This window comes from Gouania willdenowi, chromosome 2 (assembly GCF_900634775.1).
Source record: "Gouania willdenowi chromosome 2, fGouWil2.1, whole genome shotgun sequence".
NCBI classification, from domain to species: Eukaryota; Metazoa; Chordata; class Actinopteri; order Blenniiformes; family Gobiesocidae; genus Gouania; species Gouania willdenowi.
The window spans coordinates 6,654,429-6,677,674 of record NC_041045.1 but is presented as its reverse complement, the minus strand read 5'-3'; the positions used below and the strand labels follow the sequence as shown (position 1 = coordinate 6,677,674).

The window sequence follows — 23,246 nt, the reverse complement described above, 5'->3', positions numbered from 1 at the left end:
ATGCAATCATCTTGTGAAAGTTTCATTGAATTTGTGAACTTGGAAAAGCTGAGATATTTGGAATCAAACTTCATGGTGCATCGCATTACGATTCATTTATATTTTGTCTTTAATTTTTTACTTTGAACAGAATCCTGCCATGGGCCGAAACCGGAAGCTCTGATTGGCTGGATATTTTCAGTGGAGCTAGCATCAGTACAGTATTCCTTGTGGCTAGTCCTGGATAGCCGCTGTCCTGCTTGTTTTATGTTTTAGGAGTTCTTATTCCATTTTGTTCAGAAGCAACTGCACAAATTGACTTCAAACACACACTAAATGTGAAGAAAAATAAGTTAGACAACACACAAAACAAACGGAATGACAGAATAAAAGACAAAATGACAGAAAAATATACAAAGTGACGAGAAATATACAAAATAACACCCTAAGAACATAGAATAACTGATAAATACACCAAATGAAAAACAAACTCACAAAAAATGACAATAGAAATACACAAAATTACTCCAAAATTACACAAAATGTAAACAATTACACAAAATAACTTCAAAAACACACTGAACGTCAAAAAAATCACATGAACTAACCCCCAAAGTGCACAAAATGAACATAAAGTACACAAAATACTAACATAAATACACAAAATGACCTCAAGAACACACTAATTGTAACGAAAAAAAAAAACAATAATAGCCTTCAAAACACACAGAATCCCAGAAAAAGGCAGAAAATGACAGGAAAAGGCACAAAATGTACAAAGTTGCTACACAAAATATCAACATAAATACACCAAAGATTAAGGAAAGTACATAAAATAACCTCCAAAACATACAAAATGACCAACAAATACACAGACTGGCAACAAAACGTAAATTAAATGACTCCAAAAATTAAAAATACACTATGTCCTTTCCAGTATTAATGCTCAGATTGGTCATTATTTTAAATACTGTGTGGGGAAATGCTGCCCTCTCCTGGGCTTTAGATGAATTTAAGTGCATTCAGATCATAGTGTGAAAGTGTTTTCGGTCTCTTAACATTTTATTTATAACAATGTCTATATCAGTTATTAGGGCTTATAAATTGTAAATAAATTGCTTAGTTTTCAATCAAATATTTTGATTTTGACAACACAATTGTCAAAATTGTTTTACAGCAGCATAAAGATACAGAAAATAAACAAATAACTATTAAAAAAAAAGAATACATTGCAAGTATAACTAATGTAGGGACAGTGCAACGAGCAATAACTTACAGAAGTATCAGGACTCTGCTGTAATAACACTTCATGTCAATCAATTCCTTTGCAGGATCCTTTGATTTTGACATGAGCATCAATTGATTAAACCCTGCTAAATTATCACCGTATCAGATTATTCATTTTTCTTTACGAACACTGACACTTGTTCCCTCTTTTATTTTCTGCGGTTTTTCGGGTTACGGCTTTTATTTTGGCGAGGCGGAAGGAAGCGTGTGTCCCCCCGCGCGGTGTTCTGATTGCTCCATGACGGCTTCGTCTCAGCTGGACTGCAAACCGACATTAGCTGAGTTTGCACCTCGAGTATTTAAAGCCCTTTTAAACATTTGTCACGTAAATTCAGCAGCGGCTGCCTACTGTGTCACCTGTTCGTGCTAAAGCTAATGAGATAGCTGTCATCTGTGGTCGACACAGAGACGGCTGCAGGCAGAGAAACAACAGCAAACCCGGCAAACAAAGAGGTCCCTTTCCAGCGTCACCATTTTTCCCCCGTACTCAATAGTTATGAGTCATGTGGCCGTCGAGAATGCCCACGGATTAGAGCAACAGGTAAGAAACGATGCTTTTACCGTTGTTTTCCCAATTCTGGCTAGAAAAGTGTTTTAATGTTGCAGATAGATGTTAGCATGCCGGCTAATCCAACGCGAGATGCTATCATGCTAGTTAGCGCTAGGTGCGCTTTCTATTGCGCACTAGCGTAGCAGAATGTTTAAACTAGCACGTCACGCGACATTTGAAACGTTCACGCCATTTCCTAATTATTTAATAAATTTAAAAAAATAACTGTATGTAGGTTATTTAAACGTTGTTTAGCGTGCTCGTGTTTATGAAGTGCCATTGTCATCAAAAGTGATTTAACTGCTGTAGCTATGACGGACATCTTAATAGCATGCGTTTGCCGCCCCCCTATGGTCAGTAAAAGAATGCCACCCGTCCACTATGTTTATTCTTGAGGCCAGATTCAGGGATAAAATGGTGGTTAGCGGCCATCCGCACAATGTGAAACATCGCGGTGTTAGATCCGTCATTGTGTGAAGTGATGCTAAGAGTAAGATGCGTTCATAAGTGTTTCCATGCGCCGCTTGGCTTCGTCCCGGTTTAAAAAATGGCCTTTTCTTCTGCGTCACCAGCAACGTAGTGCAAGCACGACGGCGACGGGAAAGTACTGCATGTCCTCCGCTGATGTGCACATCATCCACCGACCCAGGCCCTTACATCACTCATTTAAAACACATTACATATTCCTCCCAGTGCGCACAGGGTGATCTTTGCCCATCCTCCGGCCCTTGAGGCGTGCAGTTTGCTTACGTCATCATAAAATGATTGGCGCATGTTTGTTTTTGGCAGCATTAGATTGAAACACGACAACAACAACAATTATAAATGAATTAGTGTTCCAAGACCAATAATTGAATTTGCGGTCTGGCACGTACAAATGAAAGTGGGTGCTGTCTCATTGCTTTATATCAGAAGAGTTAACTTGTCTGAATAATTTCTATTTTATGCAGAAAAAAAGACAACACATCAGTTTATAGTTTTGACCCACAGGAACATCTAAGTGTGTCCGAATCAGGAGAGTCTGATATCATGTTAAAGATATTCACACTTAAACTCTCAAATCTTAAGATTAATCAGTTTGTGTGTTTTTTGTTCATCATTTAATATTTTTGTCATTGAATTGTATGTTTAGTGAATTTTTCCGTCATTGTGTGTTTAGAATCATTTTGTGTAGACGTGTCCCGATCCGATATTGACATCGGTCCAAAATCAGCCAGAAAATGAATATTGGATTTTATCGGGCTGCATCTAAAATCACCGATATAAGCCCCCGATAAAAAAAAAAAAAAATGTTCCGCTCCAACACATCTATCCATAGGTGACTGTGGTTTACACTCCATAAAGTAACCTACTGTTGCTGACTATTCTGTTTAGTAACATCACTTGATCAAGCGTTTTCTAACATGTCACACTACAAAATAAGTAAAGTAATTATGATTCGTGTTTATCGGATCAATATTAGTATCGGCCGATACGCAAGGCTGCAATATTGGTATCATATCTGAAGTGAAAAAGTTGTAGCTGGACATCCCTACTTTTGTTAATTCTAAGCCATTTTGTGTGGATTATTTTTTTTTTAGAATCATATTTTCTGTATTAATGGAGTTCTTTTATGTATTTTTGTTTTGTGCGATTATGGAATAGTTTTTTGTATGTTAGAATTGTTTTGTGTATTTTTCAGAGTCCATCTATGTGATTTTGTGGTGTTGTATGCTTTTGGCATCATTTTGGGTTTGTTTTTTGTTTTGTTTTTTGTCAACATTTTTTATTTGTGTATTTTATCATTTTGTGGTTTTGTTTTTGTGATTTCTGGACTCATTTTGTGTTTTTCTGTAATTTTGAGTTAGTGATTTTTTTTTTTTTTTTTCTTGTTAGTTTGTGTTATTTGGAAGAATTTGTTTGTTTTCATTAGTAGAATCTGTGTTTTTTTTTTTTTTTTTTTTTTTTTTTTTGCGTTTTTTTCGAAGTCACTTTAGGTCATTATATGGTCTTGTGTGCTTTTGGAATAATTTGGTTTGTGCGTTTCCCATGTCTGCGTTAGGTGATTTAATTACTGTACAAAACAAATGAAGGGCCCCGGCCAACATCTCACATGGAAAACGCAAAATTTCCATATGGAGGATATTTAGAAAACATTTCATTTCAGAAGGTTTATCAAAAAAAAGAAAACATCACGTTTTTTCTTTGTTCCTACAGCTCGCCGTCTTGGACCTGAGTGGTGCAGAAGGACAAGGCGGGGGAACAAATAGTAAGCACATCCCATATATCTGCTAAAAGGTTGTGGTGCTGTTTGAACGACAGCAGATAGATCAGATTGTCCATTACAGACTTTAAAAAAAGTGAAATTACAAACCAATTATCTTTGCGTTCTGGTGCATCTCAATGGTAGTTAAATAAATTAGTTAGGGAAAGGTAATAGGGAGGAAACCTGGAGCCAAAAGTATCTAACAGTAGAAAAGATTGTTTATTAAAAAAATTACAAAACTTAATTCCCCAAAGTCTAATTAGTGACATGATTCGCGTAATGCACAGTCAAATCAGTGAAGAAATGCAGCCTTAAAGCGAGCTGCTTTTGATTGTCCCATCTCACTGCAGCCAATCAATGACCTGCAAATCAAAGACCCTTCAATACACACAAGAATCACTAATAAATACAATTCACACGCCTTTTTTGGGCGCACTGTAGTGACCCTATCTGCCAATGCATGTTTGTGGTTGCCAGTTTAGTAAAAGTTAATAATTAAAAAAAAAAACCAAAACAATTAATTTGAAGAATTATTTATCTTCACATTAACTGTACCTGATGTCTATCCCTGTCACAGGACGATATATTCCACCACATTTACGGAACAAAGATGCTCCCAAAAATGGTAGGTTTGAATAAAGAACAGATTTTAGCTTTTTTGCTTATGCATTAAAACATTCGCAGCTCTTTTCCAACATATCATTTATGCTTCCATTGAAACTGATCTATTATTTTGAGTGCTAAAGGTACTCTACTCCTAAAGATGACTCTACGCCTAAGATGGTTTGAAGACAAAATTGCGTATGTGTAATAGAATCTGCTTCTATCATTTAGGAGGGAATGCCTTCGCTGCTGGACGACCTGGAGGCTACGCCATGGCGCCCGCAGCCACCTGTAAGTCGTTGATTTAACTGTTCCGTATGGAGTTAAAATCAACACAAAAAAAACTCACAAATGTGCAGAAAATTATTTACCCACACTTGATGATTGACAAACAAAGTCAATGTGGTTTGCAGATACAAAGCATCATTCACAAACTGAAGCATTTTGTTTTGCAAATAAGAAACATACCTATCAAATAAATACATAGTGTTTTAGACCAGAATACAGCATGTTTTACACATTAAATTACAATAAAACTAAAATCTTACGACTACAAAAAACTGTCACATAAGTTTTGACACAAAAATTTTTCACCTTGCAGATCCACACACAAATGCCAGTGAACTTTTAAGAAATGTCCTTTTGGACACTTGGAAGATTTTAGTTTGTACTTGGTTTTGCAATGTTAGATTTATTTATTTTTTATTGGAGGATGCAAGATCCACCACTTTAACATTCACATTAAATTAGAGAGAAAATAAACATTGGTACCTCCAATATAGATATTTTTTTTTTTAATGCTGGATAAATGTTTAAGATATAATTGACTTTGCAACAGGATTTTGTTGTATCACTCCCAGTAGGTGGCAGAGCCAATAGTTGCTTTGAATAAATGGATGGAGATTAAACTTTTAGACCTTGCAGTTAAATATATCTTAAGTGTCTCACTGTAGATGTTTATAAAGAATTTCTTTGCTGTATTTATTCACTCTCTCTTTTTCTCTGCAGATGGTTGGGACGCAGGGCGCAGCAACTTTGTCAACGGCTACCACGACAACCGCATGGCCGGTAATTCTTTTAACCGAGGGCCGCCGCGTATGGAGCGAGGACGAGGCGTGGTCGGGGGAGGAGGCTACCGTGGAAACAGGGGAGGGGGCTTCAACCCCATCAACCCTGCACAACCAATGGCCTTTGGTGAGTGTGGAAACGGATAGATTTATGCTCACACGGCTCACCCTCACTTGCGTATGAAAGAGTGCGTTTGGTTTCTGGTTCAGATGCAGGAGGCTGGAACACTGCCAAGGACGCATACAGCAACTTTGGTAACAATCGAGGAAAGTCTGCATTCTTCAACGACAGAGGCAACTCCAACCGAACAAGGTGAGTAAGTTTTGTCATTAAGGAGTTTTTTTTTTTTTATTCCTGCCCCACAAAGTGTCCCTCCGAGTTAAAGGGCACGGCTTTTCTCAGAAACTGTTTAAGATAGGATAACCAAATTCGGTGTGTGTGGCTTCAGGGTGTCAATACCTTGATTGAGTTCGAAAATGAGAAGCAATTATCATTTCTGCAGCTATTGCCTTCGTTATGGTTTTATTTTTTGGCGGGGGATGTTAACTATGTCTCCTTGTTTTAATTAACTTTCTTCCATGAATAAAACAATGTAAGTTTCAGAAACTTGAAATTCTTGTATCTGCCCTCCTCAGGTTCGAACATGGTGGGTTCGGTGGTGGCGGTGGAGGAGGAGGAAATACCCGCTGGGTGGAGGAGCCCAGAGATGAAGGAGATTGGTCAAAGCCAACGCCACGGAACGAACGCCTGGAACAGTGAGTCTGTGCTGCAGGGTGTCACTTCTGCACACAATGATGACTTAGTAACTTCAAAGTAAAATGCTTCTCTTCACCGGGAATTTTTAAAAAAAATTTTTTGTTTTGTATCTTTTTTGTGTTTTGAGCCCTGTATCGTATTGTAAGTTAGCTATTTTGTTACACCCCTAATAACCAATGGTCAGAGCTCTATGTTCTGATTCATGGAAAACTGACCAGTACCGTATCCCTGCAGTGAATTGTTCTCAGCCAGCAACACTGGGATCAACTTTGAGAAATACGATGACATTCCCGTTGAAGCGACAGGACAGAACTGCCCTCACCACATCGAAAGTGTAAGCCACTCTTTGTGATTGGCCTTTCCCACTGCCTGTTCCAAGCCACAATCTGTGCCTTTCTGATCTTACAGTTCCAGGATGTGGACATGGGTGAGATCATAATGGGCAACATTGCGCTGAGTCGCTATACCCGACCAACTCCTGTCCAGAAATACGCCATTCCTATTGTCAAATCTAAGAGGGACCTCATGGCCTGCGCACAGACTGGTAGGAATAAACTAGATTTCGGGAACTAAACGACTTCCTGAACCGAAGGCTGAGCACTTGAATTTGTGACCTCAGGTTCTGGGAAGACGGCAGCGTTCCTGCTGCCTATTCTTAGCCAGATTTACACTGAAGGACCAGGAGAAGCCCTGAATGCATCCAAGGCTTCTGGACAGGTAGGGGATAAAAAAAAAAAAAAACCAAGCTCACATGAACCTCTTTCAGCAAGTAAAGGTGAACACAGAGGTGTAAAGAGTACTGATATATCCTATTCAAGTAGAAGTACTGTTACTTGATACTCAAGTACAAGTAAAAAGTAGCTCATTTAAAGAGTACGCAAAGTAAAAGTTACTTGTTACTCACCCCCCATGTTTATTTTTGGTAATATATCTTACCACGGTTTCCTTTGCATACAGTAAACGTCTCATGTATAAACTTAAAAAGGAAGAGACCAAATCTTACACAATTGTAACTTAAACCTTTATTGTATGCAGATGTCTATGTGGAAAATAAATTTTTAAAATGTACAATTCATTATAAAATAACACCAATTAATAAAATGTAAAGAGAAGTTTAACTAAATGTATGGACTCCAAAACACAAGATTGTTGTCTGACCATTTTATTTTGTCATTTCACAATGTCCGTTGATCAGTTTAAAATAATAATTTACTCAGTAATTGTTGGGTGTAGAAGTGTAACAAAGTACTTTACTTAAGTACCCCAAAAAAGCAATTCAATTACAGTAACGTGAATATTTGTAATCTGTTACTTTCACCTCTGGGCCAAGACGCAAAGTGCATTGATGATCACTGAAACGTTTTGTCCTCTCACTCCAGGAGAACGGAAAATACGGACGACGCAAACAATACCCCATCTCCCTGGTGCTGGCTCCCACCAGAGAACTGGCCCTGCAGATTTACGACGAGGCCAGGAAGGTACACAAACAACAACAGGGGAGTAGCACGCTGTCGATGAGTGGTTTTAATACATCTGGGTTGTTCCTCCTGTTGCTAGTTCTCCTACCGCTCCAGAGTTCGGCCCTGTGTCGTCTATGGAGGAGCAGACATTGGCCAGCAGATCAGAGAACTGGAGAGAGGCTGTCACCTACTGGTGGCCACGCCTGGGAGGCTTGTGGATATGATGGAGAGAGGAAAGATAGGACTGGACTACTGCAAGTAAGGCCTAGCACAGCGGTCTGCAACCTTTACTCTCAAAGGAGCCATTTTGCTTCCTTCCCGAGCCAAAAAATACCTTCTCATTGAGACAACTCGAGCTGCAACTAACTGTGACGGCATGTTTTACAGGGAGGAATTAAAACAATGACATAAAACATGTATTTGTAGTGTAGTTATATTTAACTCATAAAATACTATAGAAATCATAAAAGATATGAATAAATTAAGTATCACTAACTTAAAGTGTAAATTGTCTTGAACTTTAAAAAGCTGGCGCTAACCTGCCTGTAGGTTTTTGAAGTAATGTATGTTAAACCAATCAGAGACTCTTGAGTTCACAAATGTCTGTTATCCAAATCACATAGTTAATCGTAGTTGAAATTATATCGAATAATGTTATCAAAGCAAGATATCTTTTTTTTTTTAAGTTATTGCATAGCAGAAAATAAATAGATGAAGTAATCAAACGGTTGCTTTTTGTGTTTTGAGCTTTTCCTTTGTTTCTTTGAGGTATCTGGTCCTAGATGAGGCAGATCGCATGCTCGACATGGGCTTTGAACCACAGATAAGACGCATTGTGGAGCAGGACACAATGCCTCATAAAGGCATTCGGCAAACTATGATGTTCAGTGCAACATTCCCTAAAGAGATCCAGGTATGACCAAAAATAAACCCTGTTATTATTACACTTTAAGAATTTCCATTCAAACATAGACCAGGGCTTTTGCATTAACATGTTAAACGCTCTGTAGATCTTGGCTCGGGATTTCCTGGAGGAGTACATCTTCCTGGCAGTGGGCCGAGTGGGTTCCACATCAGAGAACATCACCCAGAAGGTGGTGTGGGTGGAGGAAAGCGACAAAAGGTCTTTTCTGTTGGACCTGCTCAGTGCTACGGGTGAGGAAACTCTTCCCCTGCCCACACTTTATTCACACGAACCAGATTAACACAAACATTTGCAAACAATAAATGCATTTTCTTCCCCTTTTGTTTTTACCATCATCAAATTTCCACCCAGCAGTCTTAGTCTAAAGAGTTGGTCCTACTGCAGCTTTAACAGCTTCCATTCTTTTCTGAAGGCTTCCTGTCAGATGTTGGTGTTTCTGTGGGAATTTGTGCACAATAATTTTGTGGAGCATGTATAAGGTCAGGCACTGATATTGGACAAGAATGCATGGCCCACATATTTTGTTCCAGTACTTTCCATCGGTGCTTGATGGGTTTGAGATTCAGGTTTTAATGGTCCTGGCTTTGTGTGCTGTAGCACAGCCATGTTGGAATAAGAAAGCTGGAAGCATAAATTGTCTAAAATGTTTTGTATGCTGAAGCATGAATATTGCACTTTACTGAGGAGAAGGGCCTGAAACCATTAAAAACAGGGGAGGAAATACTCCTGTCCATACGTAGGGGCTCCGAATTTCCGTTTTAAAATTTTCCCAATTTTGTTTAAGGATTTTTAGATGACTTTACTGCCTAGCAAACATGCTAAATAGGGATAAGTCAACTACTGTTATTCATTTGACATGTTTCAGAGAATTTACGAAAACAGGTTATGCTAAAATCGCGCAAGATTACGAGAACTTAAAATGTCCATCAGCCACACTATGATCTGGTCTCAAAACCTTATTTATTAAACCTTACTGTGCTATTAGGCAAATCACCCTCACATTTTTCACTAAATCCCATGTAATTGGAGAGGCTGCAGTACAAATATAATACAGATATGTACAAGAATAAAAAAATGTAACGCATTTGTCCGTTTGTCACGTTTTCTAGACATTCAATCACCTGTTTTCTGGTGGGAAAATAGCGTAAAAATGCGTGATAATGTTACAAAACATACATGTGAGGCTGGATTAAAAAACAAAACAAGAAATGAGCCACATTGCTTTTTCCGTTTCAGAATGCGTTTTTCGGTAAAGTTTCCTGCGATCACGGATAATCGGAGGCCCTACATACAGTGTATGTTCTCTATTGGGAAAATATGCATTCACCACTTTTTCATAGTCCAACTGTAGTTGAAGAAACACTTCATGTCACTTCCTGAGCCTAGTTTACATGTTTGGTGGTTTGGTCTGGTTTTATTCAAAGTCATCCCCAGCGAGGTACAGGACAATACTGGAGACAACATAGAGAAACCTGGTAAGATGCTTAATGAGAGACTATTGTTAACCATCTCATATTTGAAATGATTTTTTTTATTATTATTTTTTTATCAGTGGATTAATTTCCTAGCGATCTGTGTACCATTTCACCAATCAGGCCTGCTCATCTTAAATAGCCAGTTTATTTTTCTTAGTTCAAGAGCATATCATAACCACCTACCCCCATGTGCGGTCCCTCCTGGCTGCTGTGTCTTTAAGTTAATGGAGAGATTCTGGTCATTATAAAAATCAAATCAGCTGCAGTTTTAAATACAGAACCTGGTGACCAAGGTCTTTCCATCAGTGACTGGAGCTCTTCCCCCGCTGCATGACAAGTGTTGGTGATTTTTGTTTTTATTCACACTTCACTCCTTTTCGTACTCTCCTGTTCATTCAAAACATCCCGTCATGATGTGATGTGGTCAGTTTTTGCAAAGCATGGATCAGACTCAAATAATGAATCACTCTGAAACATCATATCTCAAGTATATCGCTGCAATTATGACAATAGCACACCTGTGTCTGACTGCAACGTGCATGAGTAAGGTTCGGTAAATAAAAAAAAAAAAGCAAATTGTAGACAAAAATGGACGTCACACTTTGATTTTGTCCCCTCCCCACTGACCAGGCAAGGACTCGTTGACACTGGTTTTTGTGGAGACCAAAAAAGGCGCGGACGCCCTGGAGGACTTCCTGTACCGCGAGGGCTACGCCTGCACAAGCATCCATGGCGACAGATCCCAGAGAGACCGAGAGGAGGCCCTGAGCCAGTTCAGATCAGGAAAATGTCCCATCCTGGTGGCCACTGCGGTCAGTGGACAACCCACTCAGAATAAAAATCCACACATTAATTACTGTCGGTCAATTACATTTTTCAATTACAATTGTCTTCAATTATACAAGTTCAGTTACGGTTATGGAGACCAATATTTGTTTCCAATTACAATTATTTTTCCTCTTTAAGTCAATTATAGATACATTCTCAATTACTAAAGTTCAATTACAATAATCACAATTGCCATATTGAGCCTGAAATAATCGTCATTACCACCTTAAACTTGACTTGTTTTAATGTTGTAATTAGGTCGCTGCTCGTGGGCTGGACATCTCCAACGTAAAGCATGTTATCAACTTTGACCTGCCAAGCGACATTGAAGAGTACGTCCATCGTATCGGACGTACTGGACGAGTAGGAAACCTGGGTAAGTAAGGCTCTGTCCAGCGCTGCTTCACTCATTGGATTTCCTGTTTTGTTCGTTTAAAACGTGTCCCATTTCCATCCTTTAGGACTGGCAACATCGTTCTTTAATGATAAGAATGGAAACATCACTAAAGACCTCCTGGACATCCTGGTGGAGGCCAAACAGGAAGTTCCCTCTTGGCTAGAGAGCCTCGCCTACGAACATCAACATAAAAGTAGCAACAGAGGACGATCTAAGAGGTGCGTTAATTATTTACATTATCATTATTTAATGACTTTAATTATGATCAAGTAGAGCAAACCTAACCTTTGTAGTTGTTTGGAACAAATAATTGATTTGAACAAGTGATGCATTAAATTATCTGACTGAGTTTTACTTTTAATAATAAACACATGTATTATAATTACATTTAAGCACCTTTCAAGGCAACCGAGGATACTTTACCAAAGACGAAGAAACAATGCTCAAGCTGCAGCTTCCTGCTATAATTATTATTGACATTTTCAAAATAAAATCCTGTTTTTCCTGCAGCCTAGTACCCCGATATAGTTAAAAAAAAAAAACCATAAGGATCAGTTTAACTGGCTAAATAATTTATTTTAATTTACTTTGCAACATACAAGACAAAAGGCGGAAACAAACAACGATACGACACCGCGACAGCATACACCTGGAACGACTTAGCAAACCAAATAAAGCAAAACAAAGAAGAAGAAAAAACTACTATTTCCACCATCAGGAACTCGACAGGAAAGCCAACAAACTCACGTTAAGATATAACATTTACAATAAAGAATTGTATACCAAGAAGATAACTGGCTAAAATAAATGAGCATGCCTGTGATCTTTGAGCGCGTTTGTGTCAGGTTCATGTGACTCGTATGAAATAGTTAACAAGCAGTTGATTCAAATCAAGTGTGATGTGTTTGCGATGTTTAAAACGGGGTTTATTTTATTCTTTAATTTAAAATCCCAGTGAAATGAGTGTCGTTCTATGCTTGGTTTTCATCGACAGGTTCTCCGGTGGCTTTGGAGCACGTGACTACCGTCAAACTGCTGCCGGCAACGCTGGAGGCTTTGGAGGACGTGGAAATCGTAACCAGGCTGGACACGGAGGAAACCGCGGATTTGGGGGAGGTGAGATTTAGGAGTCTGAACACACACTTGGCTTTTCAGAATAAAGGTGAACAAATCCAGTCCTGGGGAGCTCCTTTAAAATGATTAAAATTCTAAAACATGTTAATTGAATAAAATGTATTTAAGGCCAATAATATTCCTGGAAAACATTCAAAAGCTCTTCATTGAGAGGGAAGAGGTGGGACTTATAAGTTTATACTTTATTTATCCCCGGGGCGAAATTACTTGCTTTACAGCCGCTCAAGAAATATTGCAAATAAACATTAAACAAAGAAAGAAAGAAAAAGTATGTTTATGCAGTCATTTATGTAATGTTTTTTTTCTTCTGGAGAGAAGCCACCTGCATCAAATCTTTGGTTTATTCTAATATTGTTTCTTGTATTATTGCATTTGCAAATCGCTGGAAATAAAACTGTAAAATTGAATTGAATTTTGAGATAATACCGATCATTGTAATTCCTTTTTGATTAGTTTTCTTCCTGGTATTAATTGATAACGCCAAAATGTCAAAGTATTTTATTTGTGTTCAGCTGGAATGTTCTCTTTAACTCTAAAGTCCGTGAATTTTATTTACAAATCAAAAAGTTACATTTAACTTGACTTATTTTGGAAACAATACAAAAAATTGAGACAAAAGAAAAAATCGGAAAAACCATAAGTGAATAACACGAGCAACATGTTAAAGTATTTAAGATATTTAAACCTCGTATGTATATCAATGCGTCGCCATCTTCTGTGTTTCTTCTTCAGGTGGTTTTGGAAACTTCTACACCAGCGATGGCTACGGAGGCAACTACTCCCACTCTCAAGTGGACTGGTGGGGCAACTAGGTCTCTCCATGCCTTCGACACTCATCCTTTTCCCTTCTTCCTCCTTTCTTTCCCATCTTTCGTCATCTGTGCCCTTTGCCGTTTCGTCACCTCCATTAACCCCAGGAACCCACATGCATGGTATTAAACCGTTTATACTCATTTATAGCCTCCCCTCCATCACCGATCACCCCTCCTTCCTGTGCTTTTCTTTCCTTTTCTGTCTATTTAAAGTGTCCATTCCTATTTTGCCATTTCTCCTTTCAACATAGGTCACAATTTAAAAGAGCTTCCCATTGGTTGGTTAGTTACTTTTTTAAATACTGGATGGATTTATTCAAACAAAATGACCAACTGATCATTGGGGCGTTTCTTTAAATTCTTGAATGGATTTTGTGGGATTAAGTGTGTGAGCGTGAAGCAGTAGAAAGAAAGAGGAGAAACCTTTTTCGTAGTTTTTGTCTGCATTTGCCCAGTTTAGCTCTGGTGTCATTGTGTATAGCGCATGGTCATGTTGTAAATCACTTTTCTAAAAACGTATGAAGAAGACATCAAAACTGATGTTAAAACATGGAGACTGTCCGAGGTCTCACAGGTTCTTAAAAAAGAGGCCACGCAGGCAGACGACACTTTTGTTCTCACATTTTTAAAACATTGAAATAAATCTTCAGTAAAGGTTGTCGGGAGGAAATCGCTGAGACAAAGAGGTTGGACTGACCAAAAGACGTTTGCTGCCTCTTTAAGGAATCAGTGATCATTGACTCCAAAGAGGATTTCTTTGTTTTAAGTCAAAAACATTTACGGAGAATCATTTGTTTCTGTACTGTGCCTTTCAGAATTTGAACTTTTGTCGCATATTTTTGTTTTTATTGCCATGAAATGTTAGTGGCTACAAATATAGGCCAACAGTGACAACAACAACACACAAAAAAAAGAGAGAAAATATGTATTTGATGTCATGTATGAGTTCAAACATGTTAATTTCCCATTGGAAGAAAACAAACTAGGCTTGAACTAAATCAAACCTTGGCAAAACAAACAAAAACTAACAAAAAACTGACGAGGAAAGTCAAAGATGTTCCTCTTCTATTTAAGTTAAAGCATCAGGACTCTGAGGTGAAGCCTGGAAGCATATAACCACTGTAACTACATTTATAAATAGCTTTTGTATGTAAAATGAGCGGGTGGGGGGGACCTGCAGTGGTTTTCTGCTTTGGGTGGTTTTTGGAGTCCTGCTCACGGACCTGGCGGTCATCCACAGCACGAGTTTCTCAAAGCCACCATGTCGCGACGTGTGGGGTCACTTGCAGCAGCCATGTAGTGTTAAAGGGTCAGTCAAAAAAAAATAAAAAATAAAGGAGAAAAAAGCCCCCCCTCAGTGGCTGTGGCTGCTCAACTGACCCTCGGTGCAATTGTTTGCTTTTGGGAAACAGGCTCGAACAGTGAAAGACGCGTGTTTGCCAAAAGCTTCAGTTCAAAATTTTCTTGCTCACCCATGATTCAACACTTTTGTTTTTTTGTTTTTTTAAATCTCATCTCTTCCAGCAGAGCTTCTCCTTCAGTATCACTCACTTCGTCACAGAGGACAATGAAGGGTTGGAAGCAAGATTGTCTATCTCTGCCTCCTTTGTAACCCCTTTAATCTCCGTGTCTAAGAGAGGTCTTGGCTCTCCTTATTCCTCAGGCGTGCTGGTCACTGCTCAGGTTGCTGGACACTGACAGGCCAGGGGTTGAAATCAGAGTTTGCAACGGAGCTTGACTGAAGTGATCCATATACGTCTGGATGTCGACCTCTTGTAAGTCACTGTTGACAGCACCAAGTGTTGGAAGTTCTTGGTTTCCAGGAACTAAAGAGGCAGAACTAAGTTCAATCCAGGCCTCATCTGGGGCCTGAGTTGGCATCTTAGTCTGCTTGCCATACATCCCATAGCAGCTAGCTGCTGCCGAATCTTTGAGCTTGTTCAGGCTCTAGAGGTTCTGCCCAGGCATCAGTAAATGGGTTTGGTTGATCCCACTGAGCGGTGGGGACAGAGGGAAGCATTGGTGGAGGAGGAGGCTGCTCTGCAACCCTGTTTAAATTGTCAATCATTTCATCCTCTACAAATGCATCTTCATCTGCATCCCTGTAGCTCTCTAAGCTACATTCTGTCACTCGCCATTTTAACGTCTACATCCATGTCATTGTCATGCCTGGGTCTCTGTGGTTCATCAGCCCGCTCTGAGCCCACATCCATGTCACACACTCGATCATTGTCATCCTCTTCCTCCATATAATCAACTCCACTGTTCATTTGGTTTGAGTGGGATGAATGCAGTTGTCCCCCCGCCCCCACTGTGTCGATCAGCAACAAAAATAACGCCGAATATCGAGCGCGTCTGGTTTACACAAATATCGCGGACGAACCGAAGTTTGAAACTCCACCTAAAAACAAACGTGGAGTCGAAGCAAAACAAACACTTGATGTGTGGAAGTGTTCATGTTTGATCATTAAACATTGGACCACACCGTGTCTGGGGAGCTGAACTCAGCGGGCTGCGTTAAAGGCAGACACGGATTTAGACGGAAACCGAATCTTCAAAAGTGCTCACAGTTAAATGACCAGGCTGGACCAAGACTATAAAACATATGCAAGTGTTGTTGTTTTTTTGGTCAAGGAGTATTAGAAAACGCCAAACAAATGCTGGCTTTAGTTACATTATGACTTGTTTTTATTGCTAATATTAAACTGAAGGACCAAGGATGTTAACTTGACGACCTGAGCGTTGTTTTTTTTTAGGCTGAAAATTTCATGAATACAAGAAATCTCAGAATTTCAGTGCGATATTTAACTCTTCAGTGAAGGTCAAATATAGGCTTGACTTTTCCCAGCACCTGTTCAGTCTGCAAATTAATACGTCAACCAGGGTTGCTGGTTTTTTTTTTTTATGTGTTTTTGATTTTACAGATAGTTTTAATGTGACCCTGAGCAATAATTTAATTTATCATCCCGTCACCCGAGTATGAAGGAGAACACACCCGACAGTTCAATAAGTTGCAACTGACAATCAATGTTGAAGGATTTTTCCATTAGATTTCAATTAACTCAAGCTATAGCTTTGGTTTGAGTTACAATTACTCAGTCTTGGGTTGAGTCACAGGCAAACTAATAGGAAATAGCTATTTTTTCCTGCAGGCTCCAATCCTGCAGTGGAGTTTGGTTTCCAGCTGAGCTAATATCGACCAGTCCATGGTGTTTTTATTTCAAAACGTGAGGCTTATTGTGTATAATTTCAAGGAAAGGCGTGCAGGTTTTAGCCACATGTCCCTACGTTGTGTATCTGGTTCAGGGTGTGGAACGGAATGGATGTTGCTGTGCCTTCTGACAGCCACTGTGGACAGACGTGAGTGGGGTTGTTGACAGTTTTTTTTTATTTTTATTTTTTTAAGTTGTGATTTGTACAGAGACACAATTGATGGTCAGTTTACCTCTTTTGCATGGTGTGTGTTTGTTGGCGAGCACGCGTGAAGCCAGGCAGGTTCTCGTGCGTTGAAATGACTGAATGGGTGTTTTATTTTTTCCCCCGTTATTCAAAGTCTTGTTTGATCAGGTTCACAAGGGCAGCTGCAGCAATGAGCAGGCATGTATTTGGTTGGGTCCCATGATTCATGAATACTGTACGTAGTTGCCATTTATTATTTTGATAAGATTGGCAGCTTTTAGCAGGGTGCCGTGTCAGCATAATTCCTGTGACTTCCCGCACCTTCGCTTGTAGCAAAAACAATTCCTGCGAGATGTTCCCCGTTCATAAGTGTTGTTTTTTTTTTCTTTTGTCCGTGTACAGGTGTTACTCAGCAGGTCTGTGCTAGCTGAACGGAAGCGTTTTCAACCTCGAGTGGATCTCGGTTCTCATTCACAAGAAAAATAAATAGAAAAAAAATCCAGCACTTTAGTGTTTATCACTTTCTAAAAGCCTGTCGATGCCTTAAAAATTTGATGGTGACCCAGCCCTATTTGAGCCGGATGCAACAGAAAAACCCCCGACTAGAGTCGCCGTGGCAACCGCGGTGAAAAGAACTGTGATTGTCAGAGAGTAGTTCATGGTGCTATGCTCCCTTTGCTGCGGCCTGCAGGGCCCTCCGTTGTAGAAAGGCTTAAAATTCCACAGTAAAGATCCTTGTTTACCTTGTTTTGACTCTCAGATGAAGTCTCGTGTAGCACATGTCCTTCAAAGCTCAGAAACGTGTATGTGTGTGTGAGTGAATGAGAGCGAGTGCCAAGTCAGCAACCAAAACGAGAGGTTACTACTCAGTTCAGTGTGTGTGTGTGTGTGTGTGGGGGGGGGGGTTTGTGAATGTGTCATATGGAAAGCTCTTCCAGTTTTGAATCTGTTGTTTTCAGGGGGGGTGGGGGGGGTGATCAGGTGACTTCTATTTAACAGCAACTGTAGGATTCAGCTGTTTGCACACTGAGTTCTCGAGTCTACTTTCGCTGCTAAATTTGTGTAACTTATCAAGCATTTTTTGAGAAATATTTATTTTTATAAGCCTTATTACGAAAAGCTGATATTTTACTAACGTGACTTGACCAAAAGACAGTAAACAAAAACACTGGCACTTGAATGTTGAATGTCATTGGGATGAGTGAAAATTTCTATTTTTCTGGGGTAGTGTGAGCTTTTTAATGTTGAAGATGCAACCTGTCGGGGCGTTTTTCCCGCGGTATGTCGCCAAAATGGGCCGAGCTGACAGACGAGAGGGTTAGAAATAAATGCTGCGTATTTATTTATTTTTTTTTTACTACTACTTTCACCAATATTTTTTAATGTACAATACTTGCCTTTTTCCTGGAAGGGGCGCTGGAGAATTTCCTAACACTGAAAGTATTTTAAATAGTGACAATAATGTTCCACATGTACCAACGACTAAAAAAAAAAAAAAAAAAGACTGTTAGCATTAGCTAAAGTCATGCCCGTAACTTGCACAAATAAGGGTGAGGATTCCGATGTTAAATCTGATATTTCTAGCACGTTTTATCCATTGCACGTGTTTTTTTAATTTAAGTTATTGTTTGTTTTTTTTTGTAATAAAAATAATCCCAGCGATGCTCCTTCCTCTGTCAGTTTGAAACGTGGCCTGATTATTTCAAGACGAGCCCGGAAGTCGAGTCGTCGCGGTCGTGACATACGAATGGAAAACGCCCTGCACGAGTTACCTTTTAAAAGTCACATTGGACTCAGTATCCGATCCACAAACCATGCCTGGGCGACAGGCTTCAGCGCCAACGACAATAATCTACCACAAAACAGCCGTTTTTTCCAATTGGCAGGCGATTTTAAGGAATTTCCTACATGTATGCCAAGGTTTGGATTAAAAATTGATCAGTGAATTTAATTCAATATTAATGAAGTCCATTTTGTAAGAAAAAGTAAACTTGCAGTACAAAGAACAAGTGTCCGGATTTTCTCCAAGTCTGTTATTGTTATTTTCCCCCCATTACTTTTCAAAACGCTACACTTCTCCTTCTCGTTGATGCCCTTGTTGTGAACGTCTGGCAGTGGTGATCTTTGAAAATCTACGCACAGAATTAAATTGTGGTTCTGTTGCTACGTTGTTGTGATTTGCATATTTTCGGGCGTCCACGTGCTCACGCTGCCACAGTGGGGAGTTTCTGGCCAATCAGAGGTGGGTGTTTACCTCAGACCACGCCCCCTCCCTCCCTCGCCCTGTCACTGTAGCTGAATTTAAATTGCATGAGCCTACATTTAGATATCAGCCACACACACACACACACACAAAAAAAGTTCTGTGGCTTTTTCCTCTTGGTTGCAAAACAGCACCGCGGTGCAGAAAACACAGAAATATAAACGCTGTGGCTTTCTTTGAGGTTCAATCATTTAAAAAAAAAAAAAAAAAAAACTTTTATTTTGAAATCTAAAATCCCCCAAAGCCACTTCCTGAATGGTCGGACTTGTCACTGTGGATCCACAGCAGCACCGGGCCTGGTAGTTAGGATTTGCTTTATGTATTAGTTTAGCAGTTGTGCACGAAGAGCACTGCACGAAAATAAAATTTTAAAAAAAACCTGCAACTACTCTGATTTTACCACAAATAAAGGTTTGGATTTGCAAATACAAAGATTGTGTGTGTGTTGTGATTTAAAACATGACGGATACTCCAAAGTTGAAATGCATATTTGTATTTATTCAAAGTTATAAAAGCTCAACATTTGGTCATATAATTTGAAATAGTAATTTACAGAAAACAAATTCTGGTATTTGTATAATATAAACTTAAATACATGTTGGTTTAACATATAATGAAGGAAAATCTTTTTTTTCTGAATAATTAATGTTTTTGGCTTCTTTTTTTTTTCTATTTATCTGACTCAATTTTTTCCTGTTTTTCAGAGTAAGTGCCTTTTTTTTTTTTTTAAAGAGTTAAAAACATGAAGGAAAAAATTGCCTGGGAAAACAAACCAAAAATAATAATTATTCAGAAAAAACAGATTTTTACTCATCACATATAGTTAATCATGTGATCTGACTAAAAAAGTTGCATCTTCTAAGAATAAAGTGCTTAATCGTGTTAATCAAATTTCAGCCGATAATGACTCGAGGTAGCACTGATGTCCGACTCGGATCCAAAGGTTCAGGGTTGATGTTTGTCAGAAGGCTTTGCAGGCTCGCTTCTGATTGGACGGTTCTCGTCGATCACATCTGACCAGAAGTCGGGGTTGTCTTCGTACCATTTCACTGTAAGACACAAACACGAGTGAAATGAGTCTTTTCCTTCTTGATCGTACTGGTGTGTGCGTGTGGTTACCAGTCTGTCTGAGGCCTTCAGCCCAGGACACGTGTGCCCTCCACCCGAGCTGCTGCAGCTTCTCACTAGTGATGGGGTAGCAGAGGTCGACGTGCGGCCTGCAGACACGAGAACAAAGTTTGAGAAAACAGCTTTTCATCATTCATGTTCACGTCACGAGTGCCTCCTCGTTCTCAGCCCGTGCGCACCTGCCTGGCACGAACGCCAGCCAATCATCGAGCTCCGACTCCGGCACGTTCTTGACCTTCAAAACAAGAATCCTACATGAAGTATCTGGAAGTGTTGGATTTTATCCGTGTGCGTCTCACCCTCCTGATGAGCTCCCTGGCCAGTTGTTCAATGGGGATCTCACAGCTTGTCCCCATGTTGTAAATTTCCCCCACAATGCCTTTCTCCAGCACCATCAGGAAAGCGTCGACCGCGTCGCTGATGTAGAGGAAGTGGCGGGACTGAGGTAGAGTTCCCTGGATGGTGCTGAAGAGACGCTGGTAACTACTCGGCACAGGAAGTGAGTCGGCACGCTGAGATAAAAGAACCTACCATTTCTGGTTCTTCTGCAGGAGGGAGAGGAAACGTGGGATAACCTACGGAATCAGGACCGAGACGAGGTCACAACGTGAACTAACGTCCAATACTTTGTGTTCATCTCCAAACTACACTACAGTACCTTCTCTGTGTACTGCCTGGGTCCATAGATGTTGTTGCTCCTGGTAACGATCACCGGGAACTAAGGATGGAAAAGATTTATAATGTTCAAATTCATCTAGCGAGTAATTCACAATGGATACAATTAACCAGCTTTGCTTCCTGAATGTTTTACTTAAAGTTGAAGTATTTTTCTTATTTTTGCATAACAAATAATATTTTTACCTAATTTGCCAGCAGAACAATATGATAGAGTATACAGAGTAATTCTGTATGTTAATTTCACTACAGCAACTAGATTAGGTGTCAAACTTGAGGCCCGGGGGCCAAATTTGACCCTTTGGAGCATCCAACTCAGCCCACAGGAGAAAGTGTAACTCAGAAAACATGTTTAATGTTAAAATAGTCCTCAAAATTCTTGCAAAGTCCTTACATTTTCCTCAAATTAAATAAAAATTGGTCATAAAATCAAGGAAATTTAAAAGAAAGACCCAGTTGGGACTGATATTTCTCATTTATTGCTTGGATATAGTCTGTTTCTCACATATTTAAACTTTAAGTATACATAGAAGTGCAAACTATGGCACAATAATGTTGAAATTACTTCTTTTTTTTTTTTCTCCCCGCACTTGGCCCACTTGAGATCAAAATGCTCCGTGTTTGGCCCCTGAACTAGAGGTTCTTTGTATTTAAGTGAGGGGGTAAAATATGGACATCAGTCCTCAGCCAAAGTGTTTACCCTAAAATTGTCCCAGTAGAATCTGACCAGATTCTCTGCAGCAGCTTTAGTCACAGCGTAGGGGTTGGAGGGCCTCAGAGGACTGCCCTCATCAAACGCCTGCACACAATAAATGTTAGAACCTTCATATCAGAGCCGTTTCACTGATAAAGCGTGGTTGACCTCATCCTGCCCGGCGCCGTACACTTCATCTGTGCTGACGTAGATGAAGCGTTGCAGCTGGTGCGGCGCCTGATGGGCGGCTCCCAGTAACACTCTGGTCCCATCTACGTTAACATGCTGGAAACTGGACGGGGATTCAAACGATGACTCTGAGGGAACAACAAACCACCTTTTTTATACACATTTACACATCATTATTAATCCATATACAGTGTGTGTTTTCTCACCAACGTGTGTTTTAGCCGCCAAATGAAAGACGACGTCGATGTTTTCTGTTTTGAAAATGTGACGTACGAGCCTGGAGTTACACACATCTCCCTGTTGGAGACAAACAGGAGTGTTAAAGTACTTTAAAAAGACAAAAAATAAAATAAAATGACATTTGAAGCTCTAACTCTGATAAACGTGTAGTTTGCTTTGTCCTCGATGTTTCTTAGACTCCGAGGGCTGCAGCAGTAATCCATCTGAATGAGATCATTAAAGATTAACTCACACAAAACAAAACAAAACCACGCCTTTATACAGTATGTTCTGCACACTTACGTTATCCAGGTTGATAACTTTCCATCCGGGGTGTCTGGCGACCAGCGAACAAACCAGGTGAGACCCACTAGGAGAGGAGACAGAGGTGCACAGGAAGTAACAAAGTAAAAGTACTTCACTGTTGTACTTTTACGAGATTTTTCTTTATGTCCACTTTAACTTTATTTACTGACAATCTCCCTGAACTACATTTCCCAGAAGCCAATGACTTTGGATCGTGGTTGATTGATTGACAGGACTTCATTTGGTCTTTATAGCAGTAACAAATATAAGCGGCATATTGATTAATGTGTATATAAAACAGGCCTAAATATACATACATGTATACACTTTATTGTCTAATAAAGTATGTGGATATGCATTTTTTTTAACATATATATATATATTTAGAGAGATTTTTAACCACTCACATGTGATCAGCGTCAGTAACAGTAAATACTAAATAAATAAATACAAGACAGGTTGACGTTACAATAAGGTGCGTTCAAGGACCAAAGGTGGTTCCAGTAACACATAATATGCACTGCTTTTTCCCACCTTGTGTTTTACAAACTCGTCAAGAGTTGTGTTTATGAATATAAGTGTTTATAAAATGTGGATGCTACAAACTCACATGAATCCAGAGCCTCCAGTGACCAGCACAATCCTGCTGAAGTCCATCCTCAGACAGCTGTCACTTCACATCAACGTGTATTATTTATTAAAAATGGATCATTATATTCTCCATGCGTGTCTGTTTGCACCGGTTTCCTGTTCTCGTCCGTACATTGGACGCTTTGTGCGGTGCGCGACAGTTGCGTGACGCTTTACGGCAGTGTTGACACGTTGAAAAGAGGGTGGGGCTTTCACATGTGTTC

General features: G+C 39.6%; 2 protein-coding genes across 4 annotated transcripts; one reads left to right on the top strand and one right to left on the bottom strand.

Annotated features, from left to right (window-relative positions):
* The first annotated feature begins 1,468 nt into the window (after positions 1-1,468).
* On the top strand, positions 1,469-14,971 carry LOC114473198 (ATP-dependent RNA helicase DDX3X-like). 3 transcript variants are annotated; one of them, XM_028462647.1, is made up of 20 exons: positions 1,469-1,807; positions 4,013-4,064; positions 4,639-4,686; positions 4,896-4,955; positions 5,673-5,858; positions 5,942-6,044; positions 6,368-6,487; positions 6,723-6,822; positions 6,897-7,032; positions 7,108-7,205; positions 7,868-7,966; positions 8,046-8,206; positions 8,717-8,861; positions 8,959-9,103; positions 10,298-10,348; positions 10,979-11,160; positions 11,435-11,552; positions 11,638-11,791; positions 12,568-12,689; positions 13,440-14,971. In XM_028462647.1, exons 1-20 carry the CDS (start codon positions 1,763-1,765, stop codon positions 13,517-13,519), a joined length of 2,205 nt encoding a protein of 734 aa, XP_028318448.1. In that variant the 5' UTR covers positions 1,469-1,762; the 3' UTR covers positions 13,520-14,971. The 3 variants fall into 3 exon arrangements, with proteins under 3 accessions (XP_028318448.1, XP_028318456.1, XP_028318463.1); XM_028462655.1 differs by lacking the exon at positions 4,639-4,686; XM_028462662.1 differs by lacking the exon at positions 10,298-10,348.
* A 4,687-nt stretch (positions 14,972-19,658) lies between these two features.
* Positions 19,659-23,180, bottom strand: tgds (TDP-glucose 4,6-dehydratase). The gene is made up of 12 exons (XM_028467932.1): positions 23,003-23,180; positions 22,390-22,456; positions 22,242-22,310; positions 22,074-22,164; positions 21,847-21,995; positions 21,685-21,783; positions 20,968-21,027; positions 20,841-20,884; positions 20,609-20,774; positions 20,489-20,544; positions 20,301-20,398; positions 19,659-20,230 (listed from the first exon to the last, which is right to left on the bottom strand). Exons 1-12 carry the CDS (start codon positions 23,047-23,049, stop codon positions 20,127-20,129), a joined length of 1,050 nt encoding a protein of 349 aa, XP_028323733.1. The 5' UTR covers positions 23,050-23,180; the 3' UTR covers positions 19,659-20,126.
* Between the last annotated feature and the right edge of the window lie 66 nt (positions 23,181-23,246).